Below are 24,678 nucleotides of genomic sequence, written 5' to 3'. Positions count from 1 at the left end.
ATCGGAAGGAGAGCTCTAACCAATTGAGCTATCCCTCACTATCAAACTTTAGCTAATCTTAATTGTGTAATACGGGTGCTAATAATACGGAATTCAGTTCAGTTCAGCTCCAATCAATTCTATTCAACTCAGTTCATTAAATCAGAACAGATCGTAAGTGTAAACTTACGTAAATTATTACATGCGGACCCCATAAACCTATTCGTTTATTCATTTAACCGTGTGCACGGTGCTGGGCGAAGGATTACCCGTTTACCCCTTGATTATTGCCACATATAATCCCAATTCCCAACCGCTAAATCCTCTTCTCCTTCTCTGAAAAACATATAAGGTGAGCTTCAACCTTGAAAAGAAGCTGGAAAACCAAAATGCTGGTACTTAGCCAAGCACCGGCCTCCGTTCCCAACAGTAGCAGCAGATGCTGCAGCTGCTGCACTTCTTCATCTTCAACCTCATCTTCTGTTTCCTCTAAACACACTCTCAAATTTTCCCACATTAATCCAGCTGCAACCCTTTTCTCTAAACGCAGTCTCAAATCAAATTCAATCAAACACACCCTTCGATTTCCTCGTATTGTTGCCAAATCATCCGATTCATCTTCTCCTGTTACCAAGCAATCCCCTCCTGATAACGACACCGTTTTTGTTGGCCCTGATTCTGTTCCTCTTGAAGGTGTTATTCAATTTGATAAGCCTTCTTCTTCTTCCCGCTTTCAAAAATGGGGGTAATCCATTTATTTACTTACTTTTTTGATTTAATTTTTTGTGGGGTTTTTTTTGTTAATGGCAGAATTCATACTGGGTTTCTCTTCTTATAGAATTTGTTGCAGTATTGTATTATTATACTTTGATAATCCTTCATCTTCTTCCCCTTTCAAAAATGGGGATAATTCATTTATTTATTTACTTTTTAATTTAAATTTTGGTGGGGTTTTTTTGTTAATGGCAGAATTCGTACTGGGTTCCTCTTCATATTGAATTTGTTGCAGCATTGTCTTATTATAATTTTTATTTTATCATGTTTTGATTATGCTTTTTAAACTTTGATTGTGTGTTGAATATGTTGCGAAATATTGAACACTTTTTTTAATGTGTTGTATTATATTCAGGAAAGTTGCGTTATTAGCTGGTGGGGATGTATTGGCAATACTTTTGTTCGCTGCAATTGGAAGGTTTAGCCATGGATTCCCTGTGTTTGAGGCTGAAACATTGCGCACTGCTGACCCTTTTATTGCTGGTTTGTGTAATTTTGAATAACATTTGAGTCATTTGCAGTGTTTGGATAATTTCTGGTTTGTGAAAGATAGAATAACATTTGAGTCATTTGAAGAGTTTGGATAATTTGGTATTAACTAGAGTGTTTGAATGTGATGTAGGATGGTTTCTGAGTGCGTACTTCCTTGGAGGGTACAGTGAGGATGGTCGAGGGATGAATGGTTTGAATAAGGCGGTTGCTGCTGCTGCCAAGTCTTGGGCCGTAGGTATACCGGTAAGTCCGATATTTACCTTTATACTTCCTTCTACTTCTTACTGCTGATATTAAACATTTTAGCTCTTTGGAAGGTGATATTAGTCATTTTAGTGTTATCAAATCTGTTGCAGTGTTGCGTTTGTTTAGTTGCTTGTTCGTAATTTAGTTAAATGTACGCAAATTCACAGTAAAAGTAGAACATCTTTAAAAAAAAAAAATGAGGAAGTATAAGATCACGTCTTTCATTTAACTATACAAATCTATTGTCCTTGCCCCTCTTTTATGATGAAATTTTATTGAGTATGTTTCAGAGCTCCATGTTTTGATGATATCAAATTGTTGTTGAAATATCTGATATTTATTGAAAGTTAAATTTTTTCACACTAAACTCTCACAATAGAATATAGCATATAATGACACTTAATGGATTTATGTTGGCCTTCATATGTGACAATAGATTTCCAATTGAATAACATAGAAAATCATCTTCAGTCACATATTCATGGATAGTTGTTAATTAGTCTCACATATTAGGAAAATCATTACAATATCAAAGTGATGCAAAAATCTACATTTGACTTGCATATTCTTAAAATTATAGCAACATCGGTCCTACGGTGAATCTTTCAAGAGTAATTCTTAAGATGTGACTGCTTGTTACTTGCATATTCTATGTGACTACTACCTTCGTTAAAAATTATGTGCAACTTTGGGGTCTTGCACAGACTCCAAGTCAGAAAATCTTAAATGTTGTTTAAGAAAGTGAAGGTATGTCATTAATAAATAATCAAATCCAAATCCTCACTTAAAAAAAAAAAAAAAGCATAACTGTACCACCGCCTTCACCACCCACCTAGCCAAGCCTCCGAACCTCTGCCTTCACACCCGCCCACCTTGCCAAGCCACCCCACCTTTCCTACCCAAGCAAGTTTTTATTTAGATGAAATACTACAAGAGGGGGGGGGGGGGAATGAAGTATGAAGCTTGCTAGTCACTTTTTGCGGATTTAAAAGAAACTTAACGCAAGTAGAGAAATAGTGCAAGAGAGATTTTACGAGAAAAACTTCCTAGGCCAAATAGGAAGTGAAAAACCTCGACTCCAAGGGATTTTGACTCAACATTCCATTAAAATAGGCCAACGACTCAGTTACGTCTTATAAGGAACTAGAGCCTATTGAATTCCTCAATGAACTCATATTCCCAACAACTATTTCCTCTAATAGTTGCAGCTCGAGATCTTCCGTTAAAGATCTTTCTTCTTACTCAAGACTTCACTCAAAGTCTTACTCTTTCTCTCAAGCTTCACTCAAAGCTTTTATTCTTTTTCTCTTAAGCTTCATTCAAAGCTTTCTCTTTCTCTCAAGCTTCATTCAAAGCTTTACAAAGAACTCACTCAGGTTCTCACCCCAATACAAGAGTCCACTCAAACCCTTTTAAATTCCTCATTACAAGAGTCCACTTAAATCCTTGAACAATTCTCAAATACATATAAAAGACAAATGTATGAAACTAATATGCTTGACACTTTGAGACATGTAAGGAACTTTGAACCCGAAGAAATTGACTCACTAATGTGGAAGATAAAATATATCTCTCATGAAAACTATTCCACTCAAGTGAGACAATATTTGGAATGACTCTCTAAAGTTTGACACTTTGGAAAGAATTATAATGTTTTATTTATAGAAGATTAGAAAACCTACTAATTACCCATGTTCCTTATGATTAGGAGTGGTCCAACTCTTTAAGCCCACAAAAAGCAAACTAGTCCTGATTATAAGCAACAATAATGGGTCAATTAGTTGCTCCATGACTTGCTCAATAACCTCCTTTTTCTTAGGAAAACAATCAGCACGTCCTTGTGCTAAAAAATAGGAGTTTAAAACAGAATTCCTTAAAACGATAAGTTAAAATAATAAACTTGTTTATTAATTTAACTTTATATATAGATCAGATTCATTTCGTTAACAAACAGGATCTCAACTAAACTCCTACTTTTAAGGTAACCTCTTTGAAATTCTTTTTTCCCACGATATTGACTAAAATAAAACCAGATTTTATTTATTTTTAAAACTTTGTTTTATAAAATAAAATCATTTTTAGAAAATAGTTTATGTCAAAACTAAATCCTTAGAAACTTGGAAAATAAGTTATCTTTTTGACTAAAACATAATAAGATTTTATTTTAAAAACTTATGTTTTATAAAATAAAATCTATTAATAAATAATAATACTAAGTCAAAATTAACTCCCTAGAAAGTAGGAATATATAAGGCAATGACTATTTAACGTGGAAAACTAATTTCTAGTGCTATGCAAACTCGTGTACCTTCTATAAACGAATTTTAGACTAATTGGTTAGCATCAACTCTTTGTGAGTTCCTAACTGAAGCTCCAACGTAGCAACTTAGGCTTGTTCCAAACAATTTCTCTTATCCAACATACTTACATGATTCCTAAAATTTTTTTATCTGTCTTCATGTTTCATGATTCCAAAGGTTCTCTGGCAAAGCATCCACTCCGATCTAAGGAACTTCTCTTCTCCTCCAAAGCTTCTTGGAAGGAACTTCTCATCTCCTTAAAAGCTGAAGGAATTTCTCTTTGCTTGTTCCTACTCTGTTATTCCTTGCAAAGAACTGTTTATCATTCTTCTTAGGAACTGCATGTAAAGTCTAACAATACATTTGTACGTTTATACTTCTTCTCTTTGTTAGGAAGTCAAACACAATCCATACATTGTACATTAGTAACCATCTTTAATAATAATGATCTAATCTGTACTCAACTATCATCATGGTTCATGACTTGTTCATACACATCTCAATATAAATTTTAGTTAGATAATCATCATTTGTTCACAATAATCAAAACCTTACAACACAAGCCATCGTACGTAATCCATACAAATCCCCTATACGCCTAGACGAAACCTACTACTCCTACAAACACCACCCCCACAAATCTAAATACCCAGAAAATGTGAAAATTCTAATGTAGTCATTGTTTTTGAATAATTCTGAAAATCTGTTTTTTTTTTCCTTAATTTAATATTATTTATTAATAATCAAAATAAACATTAGATCAAAAATCAAAATTAAATAATTGTTCAACCAAAATTCACCACCCATCTTATATGTTATATATCTTGATTAATATTCATAATACACATTAATTTGTTTCGTTAATCGCTTCTCATATGTCATAGAATTCTTTTATTTTTCGATTTTTTTTGCAATAAGGGTTCCAATTCGACACAAAAAGTATATGAATTCTTAGATTGACGAAAACAAAGATAAATCCGCGATTGTTGGCCTATAATGTTAGTCGATAGGTATAATGATGGATTATAGACAACTTGATTTTTTTTTTTTTCGTCACTACTCCTTGGTTTAATCCGTAAAACTACTCCATTTTTTTGTGTCAGATTTGTTTATGTGTTTGGTAATTCCATATACTTTAGTTGGTCATTACCTTAATAACTGCATTTATTGGTGTCATTTGGACGACCCAAATTCATTTTTCATAATTTAAGAGAAATAAGGAAACTTGAATATATATGAAATACAAAACAAATTATTAGTTTATGAATATCGATAGTCGATATATGAAAAATATATATCCTTATATATATATATCATTTTTTTACTACCTCCGTTTCATGTTTTTTGCAACTTTGGAATATTTTATATCTCACAAATAATGCCCAAAGTTGCAAAAAACATGAAACGTAGGTAGTAAAACAAAAAAAATTATACATGCCATAAAATTAATCACGTACATGGAAATGATATATCTTAAATACTCACGCCTAACATTGTGCTAAATCATCCCCTAAAAAATAAGATTTGTATTGTATAGTAGTTTTCTTTAGGAAATTCTGTTTAGAACTACCCTAAAGATCGGGTCATTTGTGAACATCTATCCTTTTTTTTTTTTTTTTTTTTTTTTTTTTTTTTTTTTTTTTTAAGAACTAACTAGAATTTAAGAAAAGTTTGGGTAGCATTACCCATTAACGTTTTCCGTCCAAAAAAACGTTAATGGGGCCCATTTTTTCACCTTTTCCACTTAATTAACTCCCCTAATTACCTTCTCTCTCCTCCCTAATTAACTTCCCCTAAACCCTAGAAATTAACACCCCCAAATTTAGACATCCTATCAATTACAATAGCCAATTAGACATCCTATCAATTACAATGGCCAATTAGTAATTAAAATGCAATTGAATTTAATCTCAAAGTCAAAATAACCGAAACCTAAAACTCAAGTGAACCCCTAAACCCTAGAAATCAAAACCCCTAAATTTATTTGAACCAATAAACCCTAATCCGAATCACTAATTTACACCCTAATTATGTTAATTGCGTTCAATTAAAATTTGTAAACAAATACAATAAACAATTAATTAAAAGGAAAGTGTGAAACATTACTCGAATAATTGAGAATTTGTGTTCAATTGATTGAGTATTTTTACTTGGATTTTTGAGTGAGAATGGAGGGAAAGTTAATTAGGGAGGAGAGAGAAGGTAATTAGGAGAGTTAATTTAGTGGGAAAAGTGAAAAAGTGGGCCCAATAACGTCTTAATTGAGCGGAAAACGTTAATGGGTAGTACTACCCAAACGTTTTGTAACATCTAGGTAGTTTTAAACAAAAAAAAAAAAGGTAGTTGTTAACAAATGACCCTATCTTTAGGGTAGTTTCTAGACAAAATTTCCTTTTTTTTTACTTTTACTTTTATTTTTTTGGGTCAGTTGGGGATTGTGTTGATAATGGCATGATGTTGTAAAAAAGGGAACGATTTTTGATAAAAAAAGGGAAGTTTAACCATAAATATTAGATTAACATTGACATGACCATTGGGTTGTCCAAATTAAACCAATAAATCTAGTTTTTTAGGTAATGACCAACTATATTATATGTCATTACCAAACACACAAACAAATCTAACAAAAATCGAACAGTTTTACGGATCAAACTAAGGAGTTGTGACGGAAAAAAATAAAATAAAATTCGATGTCTTCTCCAATTCAATATGCCCAGCATAATCCATCGTTATGCCTATCAACTAACATTATAGGCCAACAATCGGGATTTATCTTTGTTTTTGTCAATTTAAGAATTCTTATACTTGTTGAGTAATCGAATAGGAACTCTTATTGCAAAAAAATTTCAAAAACTCGACAAACCATTAGATCTATGACAATGAGCAGCGATTAATAGAAGAAACACGCTGTAAACGAAACGAATTAATGTGTATCATGATTAATGATCGCGGATTTCTAAATTTGGTTGAAAAAAGATGCAAATCATGAACAATTTGTAATTTTAATTTTGTTTTATTGTTTATTTTGATTAATACTAAATAGTAATTAAATTAGAAAATAAAAAAATTCAAAGTACCGTAAAATAATTTTCTGGAAATTTAAAATATATTTAAAATAATTCAAAAATGACTTTTAATTAAAATTACTAATTAAAAATAAATCAAAAAACATTAACTATACCAGAATTGGTTTAACCGGGTACCCATTGGGTACCGGGTCCAAAATATTAAGACCCGGAATTGGAACCGGTTGCTACCGGTTCCTAAATTTTGGAATCGGAACCGGAATCGGTGGTACCGGGTTCCAGTTCCAAAACCGGGTACCCGGAATTTGTGCTCACCCCTAGGTGTAATGGTGGTGGACCGGTGGTCCGAGGCGAAAGAATAAGAAAAAAAAAAGGAAAAAAAAAAGAAAAAAAATATTAGCCTGTTTAACAGGTTGTAGGTCAAAGGGATCGTTAATGGAAGATCCCTTTCAAAGGTGGGATTGTTTCTGAAATTTAAAAGGTGGGATTGTTTATGGAAGATGGAGTAAAAGTGGGATTATTAGTTTTCATTTTTCAAAAAAAATTTGGGAAAGATGAAGATAAAGTATGGTTTATTGAATTGGGAAGATGAAGAAAGATAAATCACATTGGGTTAGTTAATTGGTGGAAGATTATTAATTATTTAAGTTAGGTTATTCACTTAATTAAATCTTATTTAGTTTTGTATTTGTAGTTAGAGACATATTAAAAATGTAGGGGTTACACAGTTTACGAATTGCTAACTCAAATAATAATAAGGATTATATGGAGGTATAAAACTAGGTTACAACCCTGTATAATTAATACACTTCTCTTTGGTATATGTTCTTCACATATAAAACTTCAATTTCTTATATCTCTCTTATTCTTTTTTCTAACTTCACATATTTCAATGATATTAAAAACAACATATAACTTCTATTTTACAAAAGATATAGAGGTTTAATAAAATTGTTCTCATTATCAACCTCATACTGATTTAATCAAATTCTAACATTAGCAATCTAATTATAGTTATTCCCTAATTAATTTAAAGTTTATGGTTTTCAAAACGCCCCCTTAAACTTTAATTTTCATTCCTAGTAATTCTCGTAACTTTTTAAAGGTTTCATAAAATAGGGGTTTCATAAAAATAAATGCGACTTGCTTAGTTGTATTAGTGTATTACAATACTCGAGCACAATTGTTCCTTGATTTACTTGATCTCGAAGAAAATGAAACCGAAACCTTGTGTCGATAAGTTTGCTTCTCCCATGTTGTACTGGATTTTTCAACTTTAATAGCTGACACATTGTCAACATATACTGTAGTAGATCCTTCTTGAGTGTGACCAAATTTTTGTAAGAGATTTCTCAACTATTATGCTTCACAAACTGCGGACGAAGCTGCTATGTATTTAGCTTCACAATTTGATAGTGCCACAACAGGTTGTTTTTAGAACTCCATGTAAAAGCAGTTGAACCTAGATAAAATACATATCCAGTTGTACTTTTATGCTCATCTTGATCTCCAGCCAATTACATCACAGAATAACCAAATAATTTTGCTCCATTTCCAAAATAATAGAACATCCCATAATCTAAGGTACCTTTAATATACCTTATATTCTCTTTGGAATGCACCAATGCGATTCTTTAGGTGTCACTCTCCATGTATTTTCTAATAATCCTACACCATATACAATATGGTGATGGTTAAATATTTGAACTTCTAACTAGACTTTTGTATAGGTTAGATTAATTAATTTTGCTTCTCTAGCTTTTGTCATCTTTGATTCTGTTGCAACAGAAGTGTTCATAGGTTTGCATGAATCCATTTTAAACTTTTCAAGAATCTCCTTTGCATATTTCTTTTGTGAAATAAAATTTCTATCTTCACATTGCTTCACCTCTATGCCAAGAAAGATGTTCATTAGAGCAAGCTTAGCCGCCCCAAGTCTTAAGACTTAGATGTGACATCATTTTTTGTGGTCCTTATTGAAAATGATGTCATATTCTTGTTAAGACTCACTAAAAATTACACAAATTTATCACTTTAGCCCTAAGACTTAAATATTTAACATATTATATGTAGAAAAGTGTTAAAAAAAAGGATAATAAAAATAAAAGTGAGGTGGGTGAAGTGGGTCCCAATCTCAAGTCTTAAGAAGTTGAGTATTGGAATTTCAAGACTCAACTTGAGACTTGCTTGAGAATTTTGAAGAAAAAATGGGAAAAGTCTTGAGCATAAGTCTTAAGACTCAAAATGATGATGTCACCCCAAGTCTTAAGACTTGGAGCTAAACTTGCTCTTAAGGCATAATCTGTCATCTCAAATTCTTTAAACATTGCTGCCTTGAAATCATCAAACGTAGGGCCAGCTTAATTTCAGTTCAGTTCAGCTCCAATCAGTTTAGTTTCAATCGGTTCGGTTAAACTCCAATCAGTTGAGTTCAGTTCAGGGTTCAACTCCTAATTTCCTTCTCTCATAAAATATTCATTTCACCTCAGCTCATCTCAATTCAGTAAATGTGAACAGGCCCATAGTTTGGTTGTTTCCGGTGAATAATAAATAATCAACATATAAGCTTACTATAAGAACATCATCACCATTTTTCTTCACGTTGACAGCATGTTTATATTGACACTTGATAAAACTATTTTGTAATAAGTATCCATCAATACGTGTATTCCAAGCTCGTGGGGCTTGCTTAAGGTGCCTTTTTCAACCGAAACACTTTATCTTCTTCTCCCTTAATGACAACTCCTTCTGGTTGTTCTTCATAAACCTCTTCCTCACCATTTAAAAATGCCGATTTAACATGTAGTTGATCTATCTTTCATTTGTGATGTATGGTAAGTGAGATCATCATTCTCACAGTGTCTAAACGAGCTATAGGAGCAAATACCTCATCATAATTAACGCCATACTTTTGCTTGTATCCTTTTGTTACAAGTCTTACCTTGTATCTATCAATACTTCCATCTACACCTCTTTTGATCTTGTAAACCCATTTTACACCTATAGCCTTATGGCCTTTTGGCAATGTAGCCAACTCCCATGTATAATTTTTCTCTGTTGAGTGGATGTCTTCATTCATAACCGATATCCATTCTACTTCTCCAAAAGCTTCTTTAAAATTGACGGGTTCATGGTCTACATATAAAAAAAATAAATCAACTTCTTCGACTTCGGTTGTCTTTTCATAAATGTCTCGTAGGCTTCTCATCTTTACAAGTGTTTTTGATGGTGAAACTGATCCTTCAGTAGTAGTTGATGGTGATGATGATGAATCATTATTATTTTTTGGAGTCCTTGGTTGAGTTTTTTTTCATAACTCTTCTTTGTAATATTAGTATATTCTTCAAACACAATTCTCTTTTTCTTTTTCCTTTTTCTTTGCCGAATATTACATCCCTACTTCCAGTAATTGGATTATATAATTTATAAGCTTTAGATTGTGAACTGTATCCAATGAAGATGCATGAGCATAGGCTATGCACCCAAATACTAGAAAATGTTCAACATTTGGCTTCTCATTCACACTTTTCGTAGGACTACAATTATGAATATAAGTTGTTCATGCAACAACTCCTGCCTAATATCCTCTGTCTTTCAAGATGCTTCGCGTCATGTCTAAAATTGTTCGATTCTTAGGAGGTTGTAAACTAATGTTGTATTTAGCTTCTTTGCAATAATTTTTGAATATATGCGATGTATATTCACCCTTTTTATCATATCTTTTTGTTTTCAATTAATATCCGCTCTCTAGCTGTACTCGAGCCTTAAATGGCATTAATGTATCAAATGCAGCCGATTTTTCCTACATCTACAATAATCGTCAATGAAAGTAATAAAATAGCGATTACCTCCAAAAGATACTAGCTCCAACCAATTCTAATGGTTATTTCGCTCTCCATGATAACCTTTCTGGAATGGAAGTCTCACTTGTTTTCCCATCGTATATATTTCACATGCTTGTCTAGGATCTTCATGGTAGGTAACCCATGCACCATGTTTTTTGATTGTTGTAGTTTTAGGGCATTGAAATGCAATGCCCAAAGCATTTATGCCATTTCCAGGACTCATTCTCTATGACACCATAGAAACAATTTTGTACCTCAGTGAAGTCGTAGCGGAAACATGCGATTCCTTGCCATTCTTGATTAAGCTATAAGTCTTCCACTTTTATCTTTACGAGGGGAGCCTATGTGCGCGTTGCGCGCGACATATTCGATGTTTATGGTTGAGTTGTAATAGCTTGTCATGACACCCAAAACTTAGTGACTAAACTTTTAAACGCATATACTAAGAAATAAATTATTAGCAATCATATCCTTGTGTAGGTACGGAAATGTAACACTTGAAAATATATATACACTATTCACTTTTTAGTTGTAAGCTTTTAATGGTGCAATATGACTTTTATTGTGAATTATATAATATACACCATCCGTCACTTTTAGTTGCAACACTTGAAAATATATATATATATTTTACATTTTTTTTTATAATTGATCTTTATTTGTATTGACTTTTTTGTTGGGCAAAAGAGTCATGTGGAATCTTATTAGATTCATCTCGATTTATATATATGTTTTAAATATTTAATCTTTAGATTTTTTACATGTCTATAATGTGAGATACAAGAGATTGAAATTATGTATTGCCAAGCGTGAAAGTTAAAATGTTGCAACTAAAAGTTAACGGAGAAAGTTTTAAAAGAAAAAAGTCTAATTAGGTGATGAGGTAATTGAATTCGGTGGATTTGTGTGTGTGTGCGGTTTTTTTTGTTTTTTTGTTTTTTTTTTTTTTTTTTTTTTTTTTTTTTTTATGAAAATAGTAACAAAGGGGATTATATCCAGTTTATTCCCCCACCCCTTGAAGAGGACTATTATCATATTAAATAGTTTTGCTTTCTTACATTAGAAGAAAAATAACTTTGGACGATGGAAGTTGGAAGGGAAGGAAGACTAAAGAAGGTAAGAGAAATAAATACGGGAAGCATAAGAGTTAATACGACATAAATGGGTATATGGGTAAATAAACCTTTTTAGGGGAAAAAAAGTCATCACACTATTCATAAGAGTTCTTTTGAACTTTTTATAAGGTAGGGAAGAAGAAGAATATTACTCTCCATATGAACACTATATCCTTTTCCAAGGAGTTGCCAATACTAAGGATATTACTTTTCTTATTAGGCACATAATAAACATTAGAAATGAGTTCTTCATTTCCGTTCTTTTGCAATATTCATATTTTTCTAATACTAAGGATATTACTTTTCATAATAGGCACATAATAAACATTAGAATTGAGTTCTTCATTTCCATTCTTTTGAAATATTCGTATTTTTCCTTTACTTTTAACTTGTAGTTACTTTCAACTTGTAGTTTGGATGAATCTCCCAGACTTACATTACCTTGAAACTTCTCATCAAGGTCAAATAAAAATTCTTTTCTTCCGCACATGTGATTACTAACACCAAGGTAAAAACTACATGTTGTTGATTACTAGTTTCTTCATGCGCTAGCAACAATGTAGGAGTTTCCTCATTGTTTTTTATTATTATTTTTTTTTTTTTTTATTTTTTTATTTTTATATTTCGGCATAATCAAACGATTTCCCTGGTCCTTTTGTTTGATCCAGATGCATAATGTCCATATTTATGATAATTATAGCATTGAATGTCTTTTGTTTTACCACGTTCGTTGAAACTCCGGTGGTGAAGCTATTATGGATTTTGCCCAATCATATGATTTAATTTTGGCTAATACTTGGTTTAAGAAGAGGGATTCACACTTGATAACTTTTCGGAATGGAGCAAATGCAACTCAAATAGACTTCCTGCTCACAAGGAGCATAGATAGACAAAGTTGCATAAACTGTAAGGTTATCCCAGGGGAGAGTGTGGTCACCCAACACCGGCTATTGGTAATGACTATTCGTCTGAAAGAGAAGGCGAAGAAAAAAGTTAGACAAGAAGAACCAAGGATAAGATGGTGGACCCTAAGGGATGCAAAAGCTAAGGTTTTTACAGAAAAGGTAATTGAAGAAGCGGATTGGGATGGAGAGGTGGATCCGGACATGACCTGGTTACGAATGAAGAACTGTTTCCTAAGAGTGGCCAAAGAGGTCTTAGGGGAAGTAAGGGGAAGAATTTCGGTACAGAGAGATACTTCGTGGTGGAATGAAGAGGTGAAAGCAGTAATTAAGCAAAAAAGGGAATGCTATCAAGCCTTAGGAAAATGTAGGAGTGATGAAACCTTTGCAGCGTATAAGGAGGCTAAGAGTAAGGCAAAGGCAGCTGTTCGCCAAGCAAAAGAAAAGGCATATCAGGAGGTTTATGAAAAGCTTGATTCCAAGGAGGGAGAAAGGATCATTTATAAGATGGCAAAGAGAAGACAAGAGGCAAGGAAGGATATTGGCATGGTGAAGTGTGTCAAAGATAAGAACCAAATGGTCCTAGTGCAAGAGGAGGGCATCAAGGACAGGTGGAAGGGGTACTTCGATGAATTATTTAATGGAAGTAATGGAGTTGTGATAGGAGATACCTCTATGAGTGATGAAGAAATCAACATGGAGTATGTGCGAAGGATTAGGAGAGTAGAGGTGGAGATTGCACTGAGGAAGATGAAACCTAAGAAGGCGGTTGGCCCTGATGGGGTACCGATAGAGGTGTGGAGGTGTTTGGGTAAGATTGGTATTGATTGGTTAACAAACCTTTTCAACAAGATATGGACGGCTACAAGGATCCCACAAGATTGGAGGAAGAGCACCTTGGTCCCGGTTTATAAAAACAAAGGAGACGCTCAAGATTGTTCTAACTATCGAGGAATTAAGCTTATGAGCCATACTATGAAGTTGTGGGAAAGGGTGATTGAACAAAGGTTGAGGGCATGCACAAGCATTTCAGATAACCAATTTGGTTTTATGCCTGGGAGATCTACTATGGAGGCAATCCATTTGATAAGACAAATGATGGAGTTTTATAGGGTAAAGAAGAAAGATCTTCATATGGTCTTTATTGATTTAGAGAAGGCATATGACAAGGTGCCAAGAGAGATACTTTGGTGGGCAATGTTGAAGAAAGGTATCCCACGAAGGTATGTAGACCTAGTTAAGGATATGTATCGGGATGTGTCAACAAATGTGAGGACATGCGGAGGGTTGACAAAAGATTTCCCTATTACAATCGGATTGCATCAAGGGTCTGCATTAAGCCCTTTTCTTTTTGCAACGGTTCTAGACGAATTAACTAGACCAATTCAAGATGAGGTTCCATGGTGTATGCTGTTCGCAGATGATATCGTTTTGGTGGATGAGACTAAGGATGGGGTTAATGTCAAGTTGGAGCAATGGAGGCAAAGGTTGGAATCTAGAGGGTTTAAGCTAAGTCGGAGTAAGACTGAATATTTGGTATGTCGTTTTGGCACTCAGAGGGGGACAAGCAATGAAGTGGTGAGTTTGGATGGAAAGGATTTGACCATGAGTGAATGTTTTAAGTACCTAGGGTCGATCATCCAGAAGAATGGTGACATTGATCAAGACGTGACCCACAGGATTAAGTCAGGGTGGCTTAAATGGAGAGCGGCCACGGGAGTGCTATGCGACCGCAGCATTCCCTTAAAGTTGAAGGGAAAATTCTACAGGACTGCCATAAGACCAGTGTTGCTCTATGGTACAGAATGTTGGGCTTCTAAGAAAGAGCATATTAAAAAGATAGAGGTTACGGAAATGCGCATGTTAAGGTGGATGTGTGGAAACACTTTAAGAGATAGAATCAGAAATGAGGTTATTCGCAAGAAAGTAGGTGTGGCGGGCATTGTAGATAAATTAAGGGAAAATCGTCTGCGTTGGTTTGGACATGTAAGACGGAGACCCGAGGGTGCACCGGTGCGAAGAGTGGAAGAGTGGGACCATGGAGGGATTAAACGAGGAAGAGGGAGACCAAAGATGACTTGGTTGGAAGGAGTGAGGAAGGATATGAAGTGCATGGATTTACGTGAGGATGAAGTTTTGGATCGTAAGGGATGGAGGAGAAAGATTTATGTTGATGACTACACGGAATAATCAAATTTGGTTCATGTTAGCCGACCCCACTTTTGGGATTAAGGCTTTGATTGATTGATTGATTGATTGATTGTTGAAACTCCTTCCTCCTCTGTTTGACCCTCTTCCATGGCCGAAAATTTCTCCAGTACTTTGGTAGCGAGGTTGGTTATTACCACGACCTCTTCCCGTCCACGAAATCCGCTTGGTCCATCATTGTTCTTCATTCTTTGTTCATATACTTCTTCAATTGCAGGTAATACATGATTGAATTCTTTATTGCAAGATTGTAGTACTTTCTCGACGATCTTAGCATCTTCGATCTTTTCTCCGTTTTGTTGCTGTTGGTTAACATTGTCAAAAGACGAGAAAAATAATCCAAAATAGACGCAACATATATCATTCTGATATCTTTGAATTCACCTCGTAATGCTTGTAAACGAATTTTTCTAACTCGCTCAACTCCTTTAAATATCGTTTCAAGAGCATCCCAAGCTTCCTTGCTTGTGGTTGCATTCAAGATTTTCACAAATGTTTCGTGGTCTAATCCTGCATAGATTAAAAATAATGCTCTGGGATCTTTCTTCTGATTTTCTTTCAATTCATCTTTCTTTTCTTGAGTTAATGTCGCTTTTGTCTCACCACATGGCTTTTCAAACCCGTCATTAACCACAAATTTTGGAACCAAATAGTGCTTTCATTTTAATGCACCAATCTTCATATTGGTCTTTGGATAATTAGGGTACTTATGGCTGAACAAAGTTGGTAGACATTTTGTATATTGAGGAAATAACGTGGCTCTGATACCAAATGTAGGAGTTAAATAAATTACGAATTGCTAACTCAAATAGTAATAATAAGGATTATATGGAGGAATACAATTGGGTTACATACCTGCATAAATAATACACTTTTCTTTGATATATATTCTTCATATATAAAATTTCAAATCCTTATACGTCAATTATTCTTTTTTCTTTCTTCTTACTTTACATATTTCAAGGATATTAAACATGACATATATAACTTCTATTTTACTAAAGATATAGAGAATGAAAATTGTTCTCATTATCAACCTCATACTAATTTAATCAAATTCTAACATTAGCAATCTAATACTCCCTCCGTCCCTAAATGTTTGTCACTTTTACCATTTTGAGTGCCCTTAAATGTTTGTCACATTTCATATTTGAGTAATGCTATATGTAGACCTAAGGGCTATAAACAAACATTAAATACTCTTGAAAATTGTATAAAATTAAGAATTCATGACAAAAATAAGCGTAAATCAGTGTGATTAGTGTTTGTATTTTTATGATTTCCTAACTTTATACTTCCTCCGTTTCTATTTACATGACTAACATTCCTAAAATGAAAATGTCATATTTCTTGACTCATACTATAATTGATAAGCTTTTGGTAAACAAATTATCTAAATACCCTCATAAAGTGCATGTGGGGGACAACTTTTAAGGGTAATAAGGTGAACCATATGCACCAAATACTATCTCTCTCCTCTCCTTAAATAATGTGCCAAAGGCTATGGGTCAAGTAAATAGAAATGGAGGAAGTACAATTTATCTAATTTTATACGATTTTCCTAACATTTAATTTTTATTTATGATTTTCCTTCATATTTTCATAATTAATAAGATACATAAAGACTTTTATACCCTCATTTTTTTTTCCGTATTAAGTCCTTTTCCTATGTTACCCTAACATTTGCCATCAAAACTGTGCCAATTTTTGACTAAATTAATTTTTTACACTCTTGAATCTCTCAATAGCTCTTTCCCATGTCTTTAATTATTTTTTTAATTGGGAGTTTCTCTTTCCCATGCACTTTTATTACTTTATTGTTTTGAAATCATATACTTTCATTACTCCACATTCTCCACCTTAATTTCCGTGAATTTTCATCAAAAGTGACAAACATTTGGGGATGGAGGGAGTAATAGTTATTCACAAATTAAATTAAAGTTTATGTTTTTCAACAAAATAAGAGTATGTTAGTAATTTTGCTTAAAAACTTTACTTAAAATGGAATGTTTTTGTAAAGTTGCACATATTTTTTAGCGTCCATTTTTTGGTGAAAGTTGCCCATAATTGTGAGGTAGTATATACAAATATGGTAGTAGTAGTGCACTGGTTGCAAGACATTAGCTAAAACATATTACGGAATATACTATTTATTAGGATGACAACGGAACATAAACTTAATGAGGAGAGAAATAAGTTAATTACCGGGCAATCTATTTTTAGCAAACTTAAGAGAATAGGGCTATTACGTCTTCCTAGATCTGAACCATATCAAGTTTGGACACAACTAAGGGAAGCATACAGAATATTTACAAATCAAGACCTTGCAAAGACTTGCTATTCTAGCGAACCTATATAAAACTGCTAATTGATTGCTTTCTCAAAAATCATTTTAAGTTTATTACGTCAATAAAAGAAGTGAACAACCATTGATGAACTCAACTGCCTATTTAAATTCTGACATACAACTGACATTTGTCCAAATAATTTGGCTTCATGTGACATCAACTATTCAACATTAGTCTTGATAAACTCTTGGCGGTAGGGGGGAAAGAAAGTTCTTTCGATCACTGGAAGAGTATTTGGATATGTGTTAGAATTTTGTTTTCCTTTATTCATGGTATATTATTGAAGAGTAGGAAACATCAGATGCTTGAATCTTTAACAAGTCATGGGGAAAATGAAATGAAAGTCCACAAATATCCCATTCAAAATTATTTCCTAGTTATATGCATTGCAACCATGTTTAGTATGTATCTCCTTTGTGTTCATTTCAATTATTCTTTCTCGAAGGTCAGGGGTAAGAAACTAAGAGTGCACCTTACAATAGGCATGGCTATGGAATATGGGCCTTTATAAGATTGGATTAGAAATTAATAAGTTTTTCTTTTGAGCTTATCCATCTCTCATTATCAGGAATTTAGCATTTAAGTCCTTTAAAGAATGATGTTACCTATGATTGCTCATATTGTTATATTTGTGTGGTTGATCAATATTTGGGGTGTTATGTATAAGAATTTTTTGCAGATTTTTCAGATATAGCTTTGTTAATTTTACATATAGGGTTGAAATTGGAGGATACCTTGCGCTTGTTACCTGGAATTATGTGCTCTAATCAATTTTTGAAATTTTAAATTATGTTTGAATTGGTTAAACAGATATAATAAAAAAAAATCTAGAATTTTTTGCAGATTTTTCAGATATAGCTTTGTTAATTTTACATATAGGGTTGAAATTGGAGGATACCTTGCGCTTGTTACCTGGAATTATGTGCTCTAATCAATTTTTGAAATTTTAAATTATGTTTGAATTGGTTAAACAGATATAATAAAAAAAAATCTTATCATCTAGCTTTTTTTTAAGGGAGGAACAAGACAAAATATGGGAAATCAAGGAAGTTGCAACAATTGAAGATTCTTAGAATAATGTAAAATTTCTCTTGGTTTTGACCTAAATATATAAGAGTGGCGGGATCTATTAAGACAAAATGTAAACATGACAGATATTGAAGATATAACCCTGGTGTAGAACTGTAGAACTGCCTAGAAAAGGTTGAAAGAGTAAATAATAGTTTTGATATGCTTGTTAGCTTGACAATATAACATGAGGTTTGGTCATGATTTGTCCTGCAAAACTTTAGCGATATTTATTCCTGCCATTCCATCATCAAAAAGATTCTTCTGTTGCTTTACGCTTTATCATCTCTTTGCCTATCTGGGAGTTCAATTGTTCTGCAGATGAAATTTCTTCCTGAAAACAGAAATTAATAAAGAATCTTTTCTTCCATTTAGTAGTTGTCACATTTTAAGTTGAAAATACATCCTTTTATTGCAATGTCTCCCACCATTTCATACTCTTTTGATAAAAAACAATTATTTTATTTTATTTTATTTTATTTTTTTACCTATGAAATTCACTAGCTTATTGTTGGAAACTTGAAAAGTATTTTTGGGCATCGACATTTATTGAAGGTAGGAGGCATTCTTATTATATATTATGCTAATATACACATCTAAAGCTGGAGATGGAGACATGGGAAACTCCCAGTTATTGTTTGCTTAATTAGTGAAGCTGATTCAAAATTTGCACTAATACGCATTACTACGTGAATTTCACATGTAATTACTTTTGTAAAAATAGGTGTTGTAAAAATAATTACATGTATAAAGTCAAAAGTGGTTCACCGTATATTGGGCTAAACTTTTGACCTTTTATTGACCTTGTCCAATGAAGACCATGTTTATTAAAGGCCCCATCTAATAAAAACCTTTTAACCTTGACCAAAACCCTAGATCATTTGGCAACCACGTAGCCTAGTCTTTCCATCCAATAGTTCTCTCCCTTATTTCTTCTAATATATACGAGGATAAAAGGATCCCTTAATGATACAAAATGTAAAAACATTCATATTCACATGTATTGTATAAATAATTACATGTATAGTTTCATATTCAGTATTCACGTGTAATTACTTTTGTCTTTCTCCTCTATTCTTTTTCCTTGCTTATTTAATGCATGTCCATTCAGAACCCACAATTGAACTTGAAGCGCCTGATTTACTTTGGCCCAATATACAAGGACCCTTTTTTGACCCAACCTGCCTAATAGTTAGGGAAGAGGTTTAGGGAATGTGTGCGTTAGGAATAAGGAAAGGAGCATAAATAAGTGGTTGTTTAATTCACATGGAGTAAAGGGAATGGAATCAAGAAAGGGATAGGGAGGGAAAGGAAAGCAACTCCCTTTCATATTACATGTTGTTTGGATGATATTTTTTTGGGCATAATCCATGTCCTAAGCCCAATGTGACTCAAATGACAAAAATACCCCTCCATAACCCAGCTCGCCATCCTTAATCATCAAGTAATCATCATAAAGTACTGAATTCACCCTAATTTGTCTAATTAATTACATCTTTGCCACAAAGTACGATCTATAAATAGCAGCCAATGATTAATGATGGAGAACTATTTCTAATTTTTCATTCTCTCTCGACTTTCTCTCTCAAGAAAGGGCAATCACTGACTTAGAGTGTCGTAAGGACGTTCCCGGGTCAACTCTTGACACTTACCTTCTATTTCTTGCATGCGTAGCTAAAGTACATTTGGACATTAGACATTTGACAAACCCGAAATACCCTTGCATACCGAGGAGTAATTCTGTTTCGAATCAATATTATTACCTCCTCTTCTCACCCATTCGCCTTTACTTCCTCCACCACCACCACCCTAAGGCTTCTTGCAGCCCTCCACGTTGGCACCACCACCCCCTTCCCTCCCCTCCACACCGCGAGTGCCAACACCTTCTTCAACCTTGTTGTCCCTCCATGTTTTACTGCATTCTCTCTCTTATTATTTAATCTCCATTGTTGGTCATGTTTAAGGTTTATAAGGTCAAATTTGAATATTAACTTCAAATCTGAACCTTTCATGGTTGAATGTGACTATTTAAAGCTACAATTGATGATAAACTAAGGTATTTTTTTTCTCTTAATTTTTTCACCAAATTTTTAGGGTTGAGTTTTGGGTGGTTGTTGATGATTATTAAGCTGGTAAGGTTTAGTTTTCAAGGTGGTAAGGGCTATTTTCGGGGTGGTTTGGGGCTTTTCGGGTTGGTGGGGGAGTTTCAAGCTAGGTGATGGTGGTATTTAGGGTAAGAGATGGTGGTTTTGGGGTGCGAAACGGTGGTTTAGGGGTGGGTGGCGGCGATTTCAAGCGGATTGAGTTGGTTGGGGATGGGTGAGGGCAATTTCGAGGTGGGTTGAGGTGCTATGGTGGTGGGGCGGTGGGGCGTTCTGGTGGAGAGGTGGTAGGTTGGTGGGTGGTGCGCCGTACTAGTGGGTTGGGGTGTAGCAGTGGTGGGGCGGTGGTGGTGAGGAAGGTGGCGGTGCTGGTTGGGCATCAGGTGTTGGTGGCTTAGAGAAAGGGAATACAGATTCCGCAACAAATCCTTGGGTTTTCATCAATACTCATTCATGAGGTGCCTGTATTCTGTTCTATTAGCAATGCATGTAAAAGTTCTATTTGCTTTAAAGTAAGATGATCAGCTTTATAGTGGTTCCTGTAATCTTTCGATGCATTCCTTGGAAGATTTCATTGGTGCCTCCAATTTTACAGAGATACTTCAGAAGTATTGGGACTGTTTAAGTATCCAGCATGGATCTGGAAAGCTTTCTACATTTTCCAATTATTTTTCAAGCACCATATAATTATGTTGGATTTGTGTTAGGCATTGCTATGGTGAGGTTATTATTGAGTCTGAGTAATAGGGGGTGTTAGTACCACCCACAGCTTATGGTTTTTGCTCAGTTTGTTCATAGCAGTATTGAATATTGATGCTAATTTTTGTTCATTTGTTAGCAGTTGCTTTAATGTTGAAGTCATATTGAAATCAACATGCAACATGTTACAGTAGTTATCACCACCCCTCCTGCTGTTTCACCATGAATCCCTTACATCTTCAATTTATTTAGTCCTACTTAGAGCAGTCAGTAAAATAAATACAAAATACTAAAAAAGGGTAGAGTTGGCTGAAGATGGATTTTGGAGACTGCTAAAGTGCTGTAATTGACCTGGAGAATCATAGTTGGAAGGTGTAGCTAGAATTTAAAGATGCATATTCTTGTTTTCTCTCTAGTTCCAGTATTTTAATGTATTAATTTGATACTTTTTAAGTTTTTAATCAGATTATTATGGATGTACTCTACACTCTGCTTCTCATTGCTTTTTTCTTTTTACCCTTGGCAGATGGGATTGGGTATACGCGCATTAACTTCATCACATTTTCCTCCCACCAATTTTATTTTGGTGACTCTAGGAAGCACTGCAGTTCTGCTAATTGGTTGGAGGACACTCTTGTTCCAGATTCTTCCTAGTGGCAAGAGCAAGAAAGATGATATGTACAGACGTGGAAGTCCATTCGAACTGTTTGAGGTATGAAACACTTCTCCTACATAAACTTTGTTAGCTATTTCAAATGGAAAAATATGTCACTATCATGTTAAGTTTCATATATCTTCTGAACAGACCTTAGTTTTAATTAACACCTTGCTGAGCTCTTAAATATTTGATAAACATGATAAGTTACTCCAATAATTGAGTTTCCAGTACTGTAAAAGTCCTTGAGCATTAGTTTCAACGAAAATTTCAGTACTAAAGCATGTTAAACTGCCAATGATTGCCTGATTGGGCACTTGGGCTATGTGGCTGATAGTCATAACTCATAAAAGTTCAGGTGGTGATTTATGTTTCATATACATCATGTACAAAAATTTTCACTTTAAAGTTGGAAGCAAAGAGGCTGGTTTGGTTACATATTGTTGGTAGTGATTGCTTTTTTTTTTTTCAATATAAGGGGTGTCTTTGCTTCTACAATTTACATTAAAGGTGATCAAAGACACTGGTTGTTGCACACAGCCCGTCTCTTAACTAGTATAAATCAATCCATTTTAAACCTCGGTTTTTAGCCTACATGACCAATACCACTACTTCAGGTAGTGGCTTTAGCAAGGGTAAAATCGCTATTTTGGATAACAATTGAAATCTATGCCCTTATCTTACATGGATGGTAAATAGGAGAATATGTTTTATACCGAAGCTTAAAGGAGCAAGCTTTTTATTTGCATTGCTTAAGTAAAGTTGATGGAGGAAACAACAATTATTATATCGTTTTTGTTACGTACTGTAGCGTAACTTCTCTATTGTTTAGGGGTGGTATGTTGTATATACTCCATACTAGTTTTTTTTTTTTTTTTTTTTTTTTGAGGGCCCATACTAGTTTGTTATTAGTATATACTACCTCCGTTCCTTATTTTGAGCAACAAAATCCCTTGCACGTTTACCAAGATAAAACTTTTAAATAGTGTTAATTAAAATAAGAGCGAATAAATAATTCCCATTTATTTTTCTAATTTTTATTCTGGGGCCTATATAATGCTGCTTATACGAAGTGATGTTTTGTGTTGCAGCTGCTTACTTCTCTGGTTAGGAGGTGGTGAAAAGTGGGTTCATGCCTGACATTTGAGTATATTTCCTGTGTAAATTCAGTTCACTACATAGTTGTAATTTCATCTTTAAGATGCTAAATTATTTTTAAATGATTGACTTTATCGATAATGCGCCTTCCATCTTTATTTAGTTAATACACTTTTCTTATAAAGCAAAATAAATTGTGTTCACTATGTTTGGATGTCTGGATGACAATAGTGAAGGGAAAGGAAGGGAAAGGAAAAAGAGGGAAGAGAAAGGAAGGTGAAGGGAAGGAGAGAGTAATCTTCCATTTTTCCATCCAAATCTCTCAGAAAATGGAGGGATTTGGTTTATTAAAATGGAAAAGAAAATGAATCCTTTTATTTCCTTTCTCTTTCCTTACCTGATGTCTTCTACTCTTCTCTAAATGAGAGAATTTATATCCCTCACTTTCCCCTTCCCTCCCTAATTTCTCCACAAATTCTATCCAAATATAGTGTAAATAAGAAAGCATGCAATTCTTTATTTATTCTATTGAGAAAAACTACATTAATGATCATCAAGTATCAACATTAATAACCTATGCTTTTCATGAATTAAAAGAAATTATTCATAAATTCGATTTATTTATGTTAAATTCATCGATTTTGCATTTAAATTGTCTCTTCTAAATAAATCTCTTCACATCTCCTTATGAATACCCATTATACCTCAAATTTGGGATATATGTCTTTGTCGTCAACAAGATCTCTTGAAGAGAGAGAATTGTGAAAATGCATGATCATATTGAAATAGATTATGTTTAATCATATGTACTTGACAATTGAACTTAAATTTTTAACAAACATAGATTATGGTTTAATCACATGTACTTGACAATTGAACTTAAATTTTTAACAAACACTTCTGAACGTAATAAGGATGAAGAAGAATCTTACTATATGTTCAAGAAGAGACAAAGTGACATTGGCATATGATTGCGGGTTAATAGGTCGTTGGGACTACTAACCTAAACCAAATTAGAAATTTATATACCTAAACTTACACCAAACTAATTAGTGGCGAGTAAAGGGTCGAATCACGAACACTAAGTATATCAATCTATGCTAATTGGATTAGTAGGATGGTCGAGATATAGAGAGAGGTACAACTAAACACTACTTACAGAAAACAACTAAAACTAGGGAAAGTGGAATCCAATTACATCAATGCATTCAACAACATTGCAATTAGATGAAAATGACCTTAATTAGGAACAATCAACACATTTAACTCGCTCCTGTGCAATTAAGCATGTTAATTATCCTACTAAGCTAATTCACTCCCGTGCAACTAACCTAGCATAGGTATGGAAGAATTTAGACTCTCAAACAACTCACTTCCGTACAATTAATTGAAAGCACAATTAAGAACATAGAATTAATTAGCTAGAAAGATTCTAATCTATATAAGCATCATCCACACACAATAATCAAGAACCAATTGCATACTAATCACAATCAACTATTCAATTCATCAACATAACCTTCATCCATTTCCCTAAAATAAAATCTAAGCTAACATGATGAACAAAAGCATAGAAAACAAGGTAAAATAAGTAATAAAGCAAGAATCAAACAACTAATCTAATTAACTACTCAAATCAACAAGCAAATAAGCAAAAACAAGAATTAAAGGAAAGCAATAAAGATGAGAGAAAGTTAGAAAGGCTCATTGAATATATGAGAAGAGAATCCACAAATTGCTTCTTTAACCTCTCAAAATTCCATGGAAATCCAAGCTTTCTCTCTCTAAAACTACTCCTAAAATAGAGAGAGAAAATCCTAA

General features: G+C 33.7%; 1 protein-coding gene across 1 annotated transcript; it reads left to right on the top strand.

The window, feature by feature from the left end:
• The first annotated feature begins 283 nt into the window (after positions 1–283).
• LOC145590817 (uncharacterized) lies at positions 284–23,024 on the top strand. Its single transcript, XM_081647209.1, has 5 exons — positions 284–724; positions 1,109–1,236; positions 1,376–1,488; positions 21,631–21,816; positions 22,851–23,024. The coding sequence occupies exons 1-5, from the start codon at positions 369–371 to the stop codon at positions 22,878–22,880; spliced, it is 813 nt and encodes a 270-aa protein (XP_081503335.1). The 5' UTR covers positions 284–368; the 3' UTR covers positions 22,881–23,024.
• The last annotated feature ends 1,654 nt before the right edge of the window (positions 23,025–24,678 follow it).

Source organism: Chenopodium album, chromosome 18, assembly GCF_948465745.1.
Source record: "Chenopodium album chromosome 18, dcCheAlbu1.1, whole genome shotgun sequence".
NCBI classification, from domain to species: domain Eukaryota; kingdom Viridiplantae; phylum Streptophyta; class Magnoliopsida; order Caryophyllales; family Amaranthaceae; genus Chenopodium; species Chenopodium album.
Note: the sequence above shows the minus strand (reverse complement) of the source record. Positions and strands in the feature narration are given on the sequence as shown.

Coding starts and splice junctions, on each gene's coding strand:
- LOC145590817 (XM_081647209.1), top strand. CDS start 369: ATGCTGGTACTTAGCCAAGCACCGGCCTCCGTTCCCAACAGTAGCAGC. Junction 1,237..1,375: donor TGCTGACCCTTTTATTGCTG/GTTTGTGTAATT, acceptor AATGTGATGTAG/GATGGTTTCTGAGTGCGTAC. Junction 1,489..21,630: donor CTTGGGCCGTAGGTATACCG/GTAAGTCCGATA, acceptor TACCCTTGGCAG/ATGGGATTGGGTATACGCGC.